The sequence below is a fragment of the Cnephaeus nilssonii genome (genome assembly GCF_951640355.1).
Source record: "Cnephaeus nilssonii genome assembly, chromosome: 11".
Taxonomy (NCBI): domain Eukaryota; kingdom Metazoa; phylum Chordata; class Mammalia; order Chiroptera; family Vespertilionidae; genus Cnephaeus; species Cnephaeus nilssonii.
The window spans coordinates 66,402,568-66,415,068 of record NC_137082.1 but is presented as its reverse complement, the minus strand read 5'-3'; the positions used below and the strand labels follow the sequence as shown (position 1 = coordinate 66,415,068).

At 42.4% G+C, this 12,501-nt stretch overlaps 1 protein-coding gene across 1 annotated transcript in view; it reads right to left on the bottom strand.

Annotated features, from left to right (window-relative positions):
* RAB7A (RAB7A, member RAS oncogene family) overlaps positions 1-12,501 on the bottom strand; it is a 45,628-nt gene that overhangs the window by 14,733 nt on the left and 18,394 nt on the right. Inside the window, exons 2-3 of the mRNA XM_079783584.1 lie at positions 4,110-4,170; positions 1,527-1,653 (exon numbers count right to left, since the gene is read on the bottom strand). Of these exons, the coding sequence (XP_079639710.1) occupies positions 1,527-1,653; positions 4,110-4,162 (180 nt within the window). The 5' untranslated portion in view covers positions 4,163-4,170. The remainder of the gene's footprint in view (positions 1-1,526; positions 1,654-4,109; positions 4,171-12,501) is intronic.

The window sequence follows — 12,501 nt, the reverse complement described above, 5'->3', positions numbered from 1 at the left end:
ATCTGGAAATTTTCTTTTCTCAAGTTTGGCTTCTTTAAATCTGAGTTATATTTTGAACATCTCCAGGTACATGTGTGGGGGAGGTGAGGAAGGAAGATCCACACTGAGCGGCCAGATTATTATGATCTCTGAACGCACAGTAATCTGGCCACTCAGTGTATTTGTATCTCAAATGGGTACCAAAAGTATTCTAGACTTTTGCTGGAGATCAACCATCTATTTGCCCTGAGCTTTCTATCAGCCAGTGCAAAGGGGAAAACTGATCAGGTGCACGATTTATAGTATCTTTGATATCAAATAAATGAGGTACTCAAGAGAAGTACACTGAGTGGCCAGATTATTATGCGTTCAGAGATCATAATAACCTGGCCACTCAGTGTAGAATAACTGTGTCCTGAATGTGAGTCAAGAAAGTATCAAATCCTGCCCCAGCTAGTTTGGCTCAGTGGATAGAGTGGCCTGCAGAATGATGGGTCCCAGGTTTGATTCTGGTCAAAGACACAGGCCCAGGTTATGGGCTCAATCCCCAGTAGGGGGTATGCAGGAGGCAGCCGATCAATGACTCTCTCTCATCATTGATGTTTCTATCTCTCTCTCTCTCTCCAATAAAAAAAATATTAAAAAAGAAAAAGAAATTATCAAATCCTTACTCTCTGGGAGCATGTCACAGCTGAAGATCAACACATGTAAAAACTTACACCTCTAACTTGTATCATTCAAACATTTCAGTGAATCTGGTGCTTGCTAGGACACAATGTATTTATCTCTAGAAACTCAGTCATCCAGGGATGTCATTTTAATAATATGGAGAGGAAACTTCTATGAAGGAAGAAGTTTCAAGACATCATCTGGACAAAAGGTGGAGACTTCAGTAAAGGTGTATATGTGACAAAGAGGCCTTAATGGAAGCACAGTCATGTGTACATGAGTTGGAAGAACTGGCAGGAGTGAAGACTATTTTGTAGCCAGAATGTGAAGGCTTTCCAAAACCCATATAAGGAATCTATATTTTATCCTAACTGTAGAAAGGGAAGCCCCTGAAAAATCAAGCTGATACATGAAACAAACAAACAAAACAGATTGGCTTAACAGAAACACAACTTTGGCAGCTATCAATAAAACAAATTAAAATAATCCAGAAAAACAGGAAAACTATTTAATGACTGCTGCAAGAACCTAGACGGGAGACAACGTTGTTGTTGTTGTTGTTGTTGTTTTGCTGCCTAAAGCACTAGGCAGGGATAGTAAGAAAGGAAAAAAATTAGATATTTTGGACACACAAGTAGGGACCTGTGCTAAATTGAGCAAACAAAACAACCCAGAAAGTCCAAGTTAAATTTTTAGTATGTCTCACACTATATTTGAAACATGCTTGGTGTCTTGTATTTTATCTGGCAATTCTACCTGTAGCAAATGATCCATGAATATAACAATAGGATTTGAAGAACAGGAAGGGGAAATGTCTCAACATGAAGAAAGGGTTAAGATTCAATGAACTAAAGAGGCTTGTTGAGACGTGTGCTTACCTGCATTGTAACTAGTCTGTCATCCACCATCACCTCCTTTGTCAGAAAGTCTGCTCCTATTGTGGCTTTGTACTGATTACTGAATTTCTTGTTCACATACTGGTTCATGAGTGATGTCTTACCAACTCTGAAATTGGAGAAAAACCACAAGTATAAGTCAACTAGGAAGGGAGCGAAGCTGATTCTGATACTTGCAGCTTTGAAGGAACCTGCTGGTGTGAAGAATGGGAAACTGAGCTCACAAAGGGCAGACAGCAAAATTCCCAGCATTACTCATTTGAGTTTGTATTTTCTCCTGGGATAAAAACACAGGATACAAATGTGGGCCACATGTTAAAAGCTGATATATACAGGGTGTCCCCAAAAAATGTATATACACTAACAGCTAATAGCTTAATTGATGTTTCTTTCTTTTCAGAGTTAACCCATTAGAATTAATAGTTATTCAAAGTGTATATATATTTTTTGGGACACCCTGTATATGTATTTTATTGATTTTATAGAGTGGAAGGGAGAGAGCCCATGGGTGGAGGGTGAGAAAGAAACGATGTGAGAAACATGAATTGGCTGTCTCCTGCACACACCCCAACTGGGGATCAAATCCGCAACCTATGTACGTGCCTTGACCTGGAATCGAACCTACAACCTTTTGGTATATGGGATGACGCTCCAATCAACTAAGCCACACTGGCCAGGATACTGCTTATAAGTTTTGGTACAGACAATTCAGTAGGTAGAACTTTTTTTTTCCCTTCCAGAAGGATGCCAGCAAATACACTCCAAAAATATCTCTGCTGTCTTGGGTGTCTCTCCATTTAATGGTTGTTATTCAGTCCAAGAAATAATAGCAAGAGACAGCCATTGGATTGGAGAGATACACAGGACAGTCAGCCAACCAGCTGCTTCAAAGTTTCAAATCTAAAACAGAAAAAGCACCAATATCCCACCATACCAGAATCTACCTCAAAGTATTCTCCTTCCAGACATGCTTTTCAATAAGAAAGTTAAACAAGAGGCCATGTAAGATTTTTCTCCTGATGAGGTTAGGCAGGCAGGCTGGATATAATGCAAAAAGCCTTCCTCACGGCCAATAACATCACCTTCCTTTCCCACAAAGGAGCACATTCCTTTTCATATGCAGATGACCTGAAAATACAGACACAGCCTAAGGCACAATTCTCCAACCCAGACCACTTGAATCAGAAGTTCTAGGAAGCATTTGAAACCAAGGCCTGGTGTTTCTTTTCCGGCAAGTCTGATTAACACAGGACTAAAAGCAGTGCCTTTCAATCCTGACAGCACGCCAGAATCATCAGGAGAGTGGGTGTATGTGTGTGAGTGGGAGAGAAGGGAAGAGGAGCGGGGGGGGGGGGGGGGGGGGGAGGAGGGAGAGGGAGAAAGAGGAAAGAAGTGGGGAGGGGGGAAAGAGAGAGAGAGAGAGAGAGAGAGAGAGGGAGCGGGGGTGGGGGGGGGGGTCAGGGGTGGAAGGGAGAGGGAGAGGGAGAGGGAGAGAGAGAGAGAGGTGAATTCTTGTATGTGCCCTGACTGGGGATAGAACCTGCAACCTTGGCATGTTGAGATGACGCTCTAACCAACTGAGTGATCTGGCCAGGGCCAAATGCTAACTTTTAAAAGGCTACTCAGGTGATTAAAAACCAGCCAGGGCAGAAAAATTGCTGCCTTTTTAAAGGAAGGGCAGTGATCATTGGGATAAGGAGGCACACCTGTATTCATTACTATTACTTTTAAAAAATATATATAGGGTGTCCCCAAAAAATGTATATACACTTAACAGCTAATAGCTTAATTGATGTTTCTTTCTTTTCAGAGTTAACCCATTAGAAGGTCTAAGCTTTCATAAGTCACTTTAGAAGCCAAGTCTAAAAAACCTCCCACAGAATCTTAGCAGTTACTAAATGCCAGATCTTGGATCAGAAACCAGTTCCCTAGTCCCAGGCTCTTTCAAATCCTGAAACAGGCATAGCAGTAGGAGGATACTGCACAACATACCCCAAGCCCACATCTAGTAGGCACAATGCCAATAGCAACAAATCTACATACACAGAAGTCCCTAGTCCAGTGGTTGGCAAACTGTGGCTCGCGAGCCACATGCGGCTCTTTGGCCCCTTGAGTGTGGCTCTTCCACAAAACACCACGTGCGGGCGTGCACGTACAGTGCGATTGAAACTTCGTGGCCCATGTGCAGAAGTCGGTTTTCAGCTCTCAAAAGAAATTTCAATCGTACTGTTGATATTTGGCTCTGTTGACTAATGAGTTTGCTGACCACTGCCCTAGTCTAACTAGCTTGGACAAAAAGGGATTCCGTGAAAAACTATTATTAGCTAAGTTCAAATAGTCACCCTTTTCCCAAAAATCATGCCAAAAATCAGAGAACATAGGGTTACGTAACAAGGAATAATTCCAATTTCTATGGTGCCCCCAAACAGCAGGAAGACCTAGGGCCCTAATGCCACTGCAATTAGAGAAGGAAGTGGCAATGTCAGCATGGCGGGCATGGGTTCCAAGGAAGTGAAGTTTAAATCCAAGACAATTTGTTAGGTCAAATTTAGGAGAAACACTTACCCTGAATCTCCCAGGATGATAACCTTCAGCAACACTTTCTTCCTAGAGGTCATCCTTCAAACTAAAAGAAAGAAGAAAGCACTGTAAGTGGATGGAAACACCAAGGTGAACCACTTTCCTTGGCACAAACACCTAAGTGCCCCAGGAGAACTGTGCCCTCAACCCTCCTACTGGCCATTTCCCCTACTATCTAGGGACTATTATAGAGAGCAGTATCAGTCATTAGAACTCTGGACCCCAAAGTTAGGCAAAGGCACATGGCAGGGTCATCCTGCCCCTGGGGAGTAGTCTGAGAATGGATTGTCCCGCTTGGATGTGGGATCAATTTGGATTAATGCAGCAATTTACAACCTTTTTCATCTCATGGTGCACATAAACTAATCACTAAAATTCTGCGGCACACCAAAAAATATATTTTTTGCTGATCTGACAAAAAATAGGTGTAATTTTTATTCATTCACACCAGATTGCTATCGTTGTGTTGGCCATTGTCATATTTTTATTTGGCAATAAAAATCTAAGGGAAAAGTGGGCAGTGGCCCCTGACTAAATAGTCAGGTATTGCATATTTCAGAAAATGCGCTGGAAATCACTGGATTAATGTTCCAACTTACTCAGCTACATCCTACTTCCTTCAGGTCTCTGCTCAGATATGCCTTCCTCAGAGAGGTGATCTCTTTATCTAAAGTAGCACACTCTCCCCTATTTGCTCTCTATTCCTTTATTCTGCCTTATTTTTCTTCAGAGCATTACCACTACTTGACTTTTTTCTGTTTGTTAATCCTCACCTGAGGATATTTTCCCACTGATTTTTTTTTTTTAGAGAATGAAAGGGTGGTTGAGAGACAGAGAGAAACATCGATGTGAGAGAGACACATTAACTGGTTGTGCTTGCACCTGTATGCGCCCCAATCACTGGAACTGAGCCTGCAACCGGGCTACGTGCTCTTGACAGAAATCGAACCTGCAACCCTTGAGTCCGAAGGCCAATGCTCTAAACACTGAGAAACTGGGTAGGGCTACTTGACATTTTTATGTATCATTTTGTCTGTCTTCTCCCTCTTTTAATAATCTCCTTGAAGACAGTTTTATTCCCCACTGTACCTCCAGTGCCAATTAGAGAATTATTATCAAACTAGAGGCCCGGTGCACAAAATTTGTGCATGGAGAGGGGGTGTCCCTCAGCCCAGCCTGTACCCTCTTCAATCTGGGACCCCTCGAGGGATGTCCGACTGCCCATTTAGGCCTGATCCCAATGGGATCAGGCCTAAATGGGCAGTTGGTTATCCCTCTCACAATCCAGGACTGCTGGCTCCCAACTGCTTGCCTGCCTGCCTTCCTGATTGCCCCTAACTGCTTCTGCCTGCCAGCCTGATCACCCCCTAACCACTCTGCTGCCAGCCTGATTGATGCCTAATTGCTCCCCTGCCAGCCTGTTTGCCCCCAACTTCCCTCCTCTGCCGGCCCGGTCACCCCTAACTGCCCTCCCCTGCAGGGTTGATTGCCTCCAACTGCCCTCACTTGCAGGCCTGGTCCTTCTCAACTGCCCTCCCTTGCAGGCCGGGTGCCTCCCTACTGAAATTTTTATCTCAGCTTTGCTACCTGTTATTAGCTGTGTGACCTTAGGCAAGTCACGTAATATCTCTATAGGAATAATGGTTTTTATGTCCTAAGGATGATGTGAGGCCTGAATGAATAAAATGCACAGGACAGTGACTAAAATATAGTGGCTAATAAATGTTGACTGTTATCATTTTAATGTGTGCAAAATACAGAGATGAATAAATTACAAAGGTAATGAGAGAACCAGTATGTCACAGAGAATAGGCAAGGTATTTAAGCTACACTCTGCTGTTTCCAGATGCTTGACTGTCAACTGTTCTCTTTCAACAGGTGATACTATACCAAAGACCACAAACTGAAAGGAAATATTAGACCTGACCACAGCTCCACAAATATGATTAGATAACAAGCACTATGCTACTGAAAAGTAGCATTTTCCATGGCTTCAGAAACAATGTGGGAACGGGACTAGACTAGAGGCAATTTACTATGCACTTAAACCAGGCCCCATTACCCACACCTCGAGGTTCAAGCTGTCTCAGTGCCCAAAGCCTCATACCCATGGCTGGTCTATGAAGATCCCCAGTATTTGTCTATAAAGCTCCCACTTGTGCTAGTTAGAAGGTAGTGTAAGATGAGGGGGAGTTGTGCGAAGCCCATTTACTCTAGGCTTCCACTATAACTAGGTGTTGTTTTTTTTGTTTCTCCTAACAGAATATATCAGAATATTGCATATCACAATACAGCAAATATCGCAATAAAGGGAGTCACACCAAGTTTTTTGTTTCCCAATAAATATAAAAGTTGTTCTCAATATACTGTAGTCTAGAAGTGTGCAATAACATTATGTCTAAAAATAATGTATATACCTTAATTAAAAATGTTTTATTGCTAAAAAAAAATCAACATTTGAGCCTTCAGTGAGTCATTATCTTTTTGCTGATGGAAGATCTTGCCTCAATGTTGATGGCTGACAACTGATCAGGGTGGCAGTTGCTGAAGGCTGGGGTAGCTGTGGCCATTTCTTAAAAGAGGACAGTAATAAAATTTGCTGCATTGATGGACTCCCTCCCCCCCTTTTTTTATAGTAAAGGTGGAACAAGTACAGACTCCCACGTGTGGAGAGGGAAAGATTCCCACAGAACGGATTCTCACGTGGGGAGGGGGAAAGGGTCCCCGACTGACTCTTCCTTTCATGGTTTCTCTGTAGCATGCGATGGTGTTTGGTAGTATTTTACCCACAGTAGAACTTATTTCAAAATTGGAGTCAGTCCTCTGAAACCCTGCCACTGCTTTATCAACTAAGTGTATGTAATATTCAAAACCCTTTGTTGTCATTTCAACACTCTCCATGGCATCTTCACCAGGAGTACATTCCATCTCAAGAGACCACTTTCCTTGCTGATCCATAAGAAGCAACTCCTCATCCATTCAAGTCTTATCATGAGATTGCAGAATCAGTCCCATCTTCAGACTCCAATGTAATTCTAGCTCTCTTGCTGTTTCTACCACATTTACAGCTACTTCCTGGACTGGGTGGGGTCTTGAACCCCTCAAAGTCATCCATGAGGGTTGGAATCAGCTTCTTCCAAATTCCGTTTAATGTTGATATTTTGACTCTTCTCATGAATCATGAATGTTCTTAATGAAATCTAGAATGGTGACTCCTTTCCAGAAGGTTTTCAATTTACTTTGCTCATATCCACTAGAAGAATCACCTAAGACTTGAAAGTTAAAATTACTCCTTGGTCCATGTGCTGCAGAATAGATGATATGTTAGCAGACATGAAAACAACATTAATCTCATACATCTCTTGGGTGACCAGCTGCATTGTCAATGAGCAGTAATATTTAGAAAGCAATCCTTTTTCTGAACAGTAGGTCTCAACACTGGGCTTAAAATATTCAGTAAACTATGTTGCAAACAGATGTGCTGTCATCCAGGTTTTTTTGTTCCATTTATAGAAGACAGGCAGAGTAGATTTAGCATAATTCTTAAGGGCCCTAGGATTTTTGCAAGTTTAAGTGGGCACTGGCTTCAAATTTACGTCATTAGCTGCATTAACCCCCAACAACAGTCAGGCTGTCCTTTGAGGCACTGACTCTCCTCTTGCTATGAAGGTCCTAGATGGTATCTTCTTCCAATATAAGACTGTTTCATCTGCAGTGAAAATCTGTTTCGTGTAGCCACCTTCATTATTTTAGCTAGATCTTCTGGATAACTTGCTGCAGCTTCTACATCAATACTTGCTGCTTCACCTTGTACTTCTATGTTATGAAAATGGCTTCTTTTCTTAAACCTCACTGATTAACCTCTGCTGGCTTCAAACTTTTCTTCTGCGGTTTCCTCACCTCTCTCAGTCTTTATAGAATTGTTTTGAATTAGTCTTTGTTTTTTTAAAAATATGTATCTTTTTATTTATTTGAGAGGAAGGGAGAGGGAGAGACTTCACTGATAGGCCGCCTCCTGCACAACCCCCACTGGGGATCGAGCATGCAACCCTGGCATGTGCCCTGACTGGGAATTGAACCGTGACCTCCTGGTTCATAGGCTGACACTCAACCACTGAGCCACACCAGCTGAGCTAGACTTTGTCTTAAGGGAATGTTGCAGCTGGTTTAATCTTCCAACCAGACCACTAAAACTTTTGCCACATTAGCAATAAGTCTGTTTGGTCTTCTTATCATTCTTGTGGTCACTGTAATACCACTTTTAATCTTCAAGAACTTTTTCTTTGTTTGCATTCACAACTTAGTTAACTGGCGCAAGAGGGTGAACTTTCGACCTATCTCAGCTTTCAAACATGCCTTCCTTGCTGAGCTTAATTATTTCTAGCTTTTAATTAAAAGTAGGAGACATGTGACACTTCCGTTTACTTGAACACTTAGAGGCCATTGTAGAGTTATTAATTGGCTAATTTTAATACTGTTGTATCTTAGGGAATAGGGCGGCCCAAGGAGAGGGAAAGGCGAGGATGACTGATTGCTGGAGTAGTAAAAATACACACAATGTTTACCGATTGCATTCACCCTCTTATTAATATGGGCATGTTTTGTGCTACCCCACCCCAAACAATTACAATATTAACATCACAGGTCACTATAACAAATCCAATATAATAAAAGGCTAATATGCAAATCGACCGAACGGTGGAACAACTGGTCGCTATGATTCGCACTGATCAACAGGGGGCAGACACTCAATGCAGGAGGTGCCCCCTGATGGTCAGTGTACTCCTACAGGGAGAGCGCCGCTCAGCCAAAAGCCAGGCTCACGGCTGGCAAGCGCAGCGCAGTTGCAGGAGCTTCTCCCGCCTCCACAGCAGTACTAAGGCTATCTGACTGCCGGCTTAGGCCCGCTCCCCATCAGTTAGACATCCCCCAAGGGCTCCTGGACTGTGAGAGGGCACAGGCCGGGCTGAGGGACACCACCCCCCCAGTGCATGAATTTTGTGCACCAGGCCTCTAGTATATTAATAATGAACAATTTTGAAATATTGAGAGAATTATCAAAATTAACAGAGACATGAAGTAAATGTCAGAAAAATGGCGCTAATAGATTTGCTCAAAACATGGTTACCACAAACCTTAAATTTGTAACAAACAAACAAACACCCCCTCCTCCCAATATCTGCAAAGCACTATAAAGAGGTGTGAGTTTATATTCCAAACTACCTGTTAAACTACCATCTTCCTCCCAAGGGACTGCCCTGACCAAGGTTTAAGAGTCTCATCCCAAGGTCTGGTATCACATTTTGGACTAGAGATCAGAATATCACACTTGGGGCAAATTTCAAATCCAAAGAAGGGTAAATTAAGGGAAAGGATAAATAGAAGATAAGAAGCTTTACAAAGAAATTCTTGAAGAATATTTAAGAAAGTCATTAATTTTGAGGATGGGAAAAGGGATTTCTATAACTTGGTTTACTGAGTTTCACTAGTGTACTCAGTATTATTAATATCAGAAAGAAAGCAAGCAGGAAACAAGCTCCCTAGTCCTGCATGACAGATTTCATGTTTGTTCCATTTGCCTTTTTGCTTACACAGGCTGCAGGCTTGTCTGTGTGGCCATCTTGTCAGGCTGACCCTATTGGGCAGCAAGGAGCCTTTCCTCGTTTGCAAATCCCAGTGGGAGAAATCCCAGAAACGACCTGAGGATGCAGTGTGCAAGTCCCATAACTCCCCACTATAGCAGTCGCAAAGCCTCAGCACGCAATCTAGTATTTTATCTCTCTCACATTTTCACTTAGGGCTTGCTAAATATTTGGGGGTTGTTGCAAATGTTGATCAACAGTTGATCCAAAGAAATCACACATCTGGTTTCACTAGGACATAAATGGTTTTAAACTGATAAAGGTTAAGAGATATGTTTCTGGCCCTAACTGGTTTGGCTCAGTGGATAGTGTGTCGGCCTGTGGACTGAAGGGTCCCAGGTTCGATTCTGGTCAAGGGCATGTACCTTGGTTGCAGGCACATCCCCAGTAGGGGGTGTGCAGGAGGCAGCTGGTCGATGTTTCTCTCTCATCAATGTTTCTGACTCTCTATCCCTCTCCCTTCCTCTCTGTAAAAAATCAATAAAATATATTTTTTTTAAAAAAAGAGAGAGATGTGTTTTTGTACTTTAATGCTCTCCAGGATCAAGAATGGGACATGTGTTTCTAGGAAAAAAAGCTAATAAAAAAAAAACACACAAAACTTGTACACAACTTTTGCCACAAGAAGCTACCCAAGCCACATGTCATTAAAATCTCCACTGGTAGTTTTTGCATACTGTAATCCATCTCCATCACCATCTTCATGGATTTCTGAATATTGTAATTACTTTTTAACAACCTATAGAAATATGTAATTGCAAAACAGTTCCCTAATACATAGACAACTTATTTTTACAGGAGAAAATGAATCAGGCAGAGCAGAATAAGTTGTTATGTACCAGGTGTACTGGTTAATGCGGATTTTTTTCAATAGGTGGAGTAAAACATATCCTATCTAATAAAGAGGGAATATGCAAATTGACCATCACATCCTCACAAAGATGGTGGCGCCCATAGCCAATAAGGAGGGAATATGCTAATTGACTGCCACACCATCAAAAGATGGCGGCACCCAGTCCCCTCAGCCCCGCCGGGGTGGCAGGCATGTGGCATAGCCAGGCCCGCCCCCAGGTGGGTCCGGCTGCTCTGCACTCCTGCCTCCGGAGTCCCCCAGGCCCCTCAGCCCCCCAGCTGCCCAGGGCCAGCCCAAGGCGCAGGCAAGCCTCCGATGGCAGCTGCACAGCCGCCCAGGGCTGCCTGAGGCTCAGGTAACCAGGGCTGGCCGAGGTTTGTGCTGCCGGCAGTGGCAGCAGTAGAGGTGTGATGGGGGCGTCGCCTTCCCCTGATCGCTGGGTCGCCTCCCGCCCCTGAGGGCTCCTGGACTGTGAGAGGGGGCAGGCCGGGCTGAGGGACCTCCCACTCCAGTGCATGAATTTTCATGCAACAGGCCTCTAGTATTGACATATATGCGATTTGATATTTATGCTATTTTGTTGTATTGACAACAAGCTTCAAAACTTCATATGTCAAATTTGCTGAAAGTGTTAACATCATAGATCTTTTTATGCTTAAAAATGTCGAATTTCGTGCCAAAAAAGAGCATTTGCGGGAAGTTTTAATTCATTACTTTATTTTGAAGGAAAGTGCTACTGAAAGTTATCGTATACTTTGGGAAGCTTATGGTGAACATGCTCCATCTCAAGATACTTGTGAACACTGGTTTAAATGCTTTATAAGTGATGATTTCGATGTGAAAGACAAAGAACATCCAGGTCAACTGAAAAAGTTTGAAGACCAACAATTACAAGCATTATTGGATGAAGATGTGTGTCAAACTCAAAAACAGCTTGCAGAAAGATCAAATGTTGCTCAGCAAACAATTACCGATAGTTTACAAGCAATGGGAAAGATTTTAAAGGAAGGGAAATGGGTGCCACATCAACTGAACGAAAGACAAATGGAAAACCGAAAAGTCATCAGTAAAATGTTGCTTCAATGGCACGAAAGAAAGTCTTTTTTGCATCGAATTGTGACTGGCGATGAAAAGTAGATTTAGTTTGAGAATCTCAAATGCACAAAATCATGGTTTGATCCAGGTCAACCATCAACATCGACTGCAAGGCCAAATCACTTCTGAAAGAAGGCAATGCTCTGCGTTTGGTGGGATTAGGAAGGTGTGGTATTATTATGAGCTTCTAAAACCAGATGAAACAGTTAATACTGATCGCTATTGACAACAAATAATCAATTCGAACCATGCTTTGATCATAAAACGACCAGAATGGTCCAGAAGACACGGCAAAGTAATTTTGCTTCATGATGATGCACCATTACACTCTTCAAAACCAGTTAAAGACATGTAAAAAGATCCTGCCTGGGAAGTATTAACGCACCTGCTGTATTCACCAGACCTTGCTCCTTCAGATTACCACTTGTTCCGATCGATGGCACACACACTTTCTGAGCAGCACTTCAAAATGTACTGCTCGGAAGAAGTGGAAAATTGGGTGTCTGAATGGTCTGCCTCAAAACAAGAAAAGTTCTATTGGGACGGTATCCACAAAATACCTGAAAGATGGTGGAAATGTGTAACTAGCGATGGACATTACTTTGAATAAAGCACTTTTGATGTTTCTCTTGAAATTATCCTGTTTTCTTTGATTACAAAATCTGCAGTTCATTGGAAATGAACATTATAGGTAACATTCATTAATCGATTATATATAAGCATCTTCTAAAACCTTTCTAGAATAAGGTATATTCAGAACACATTTTCTTTCTTCTGCTATCAAACG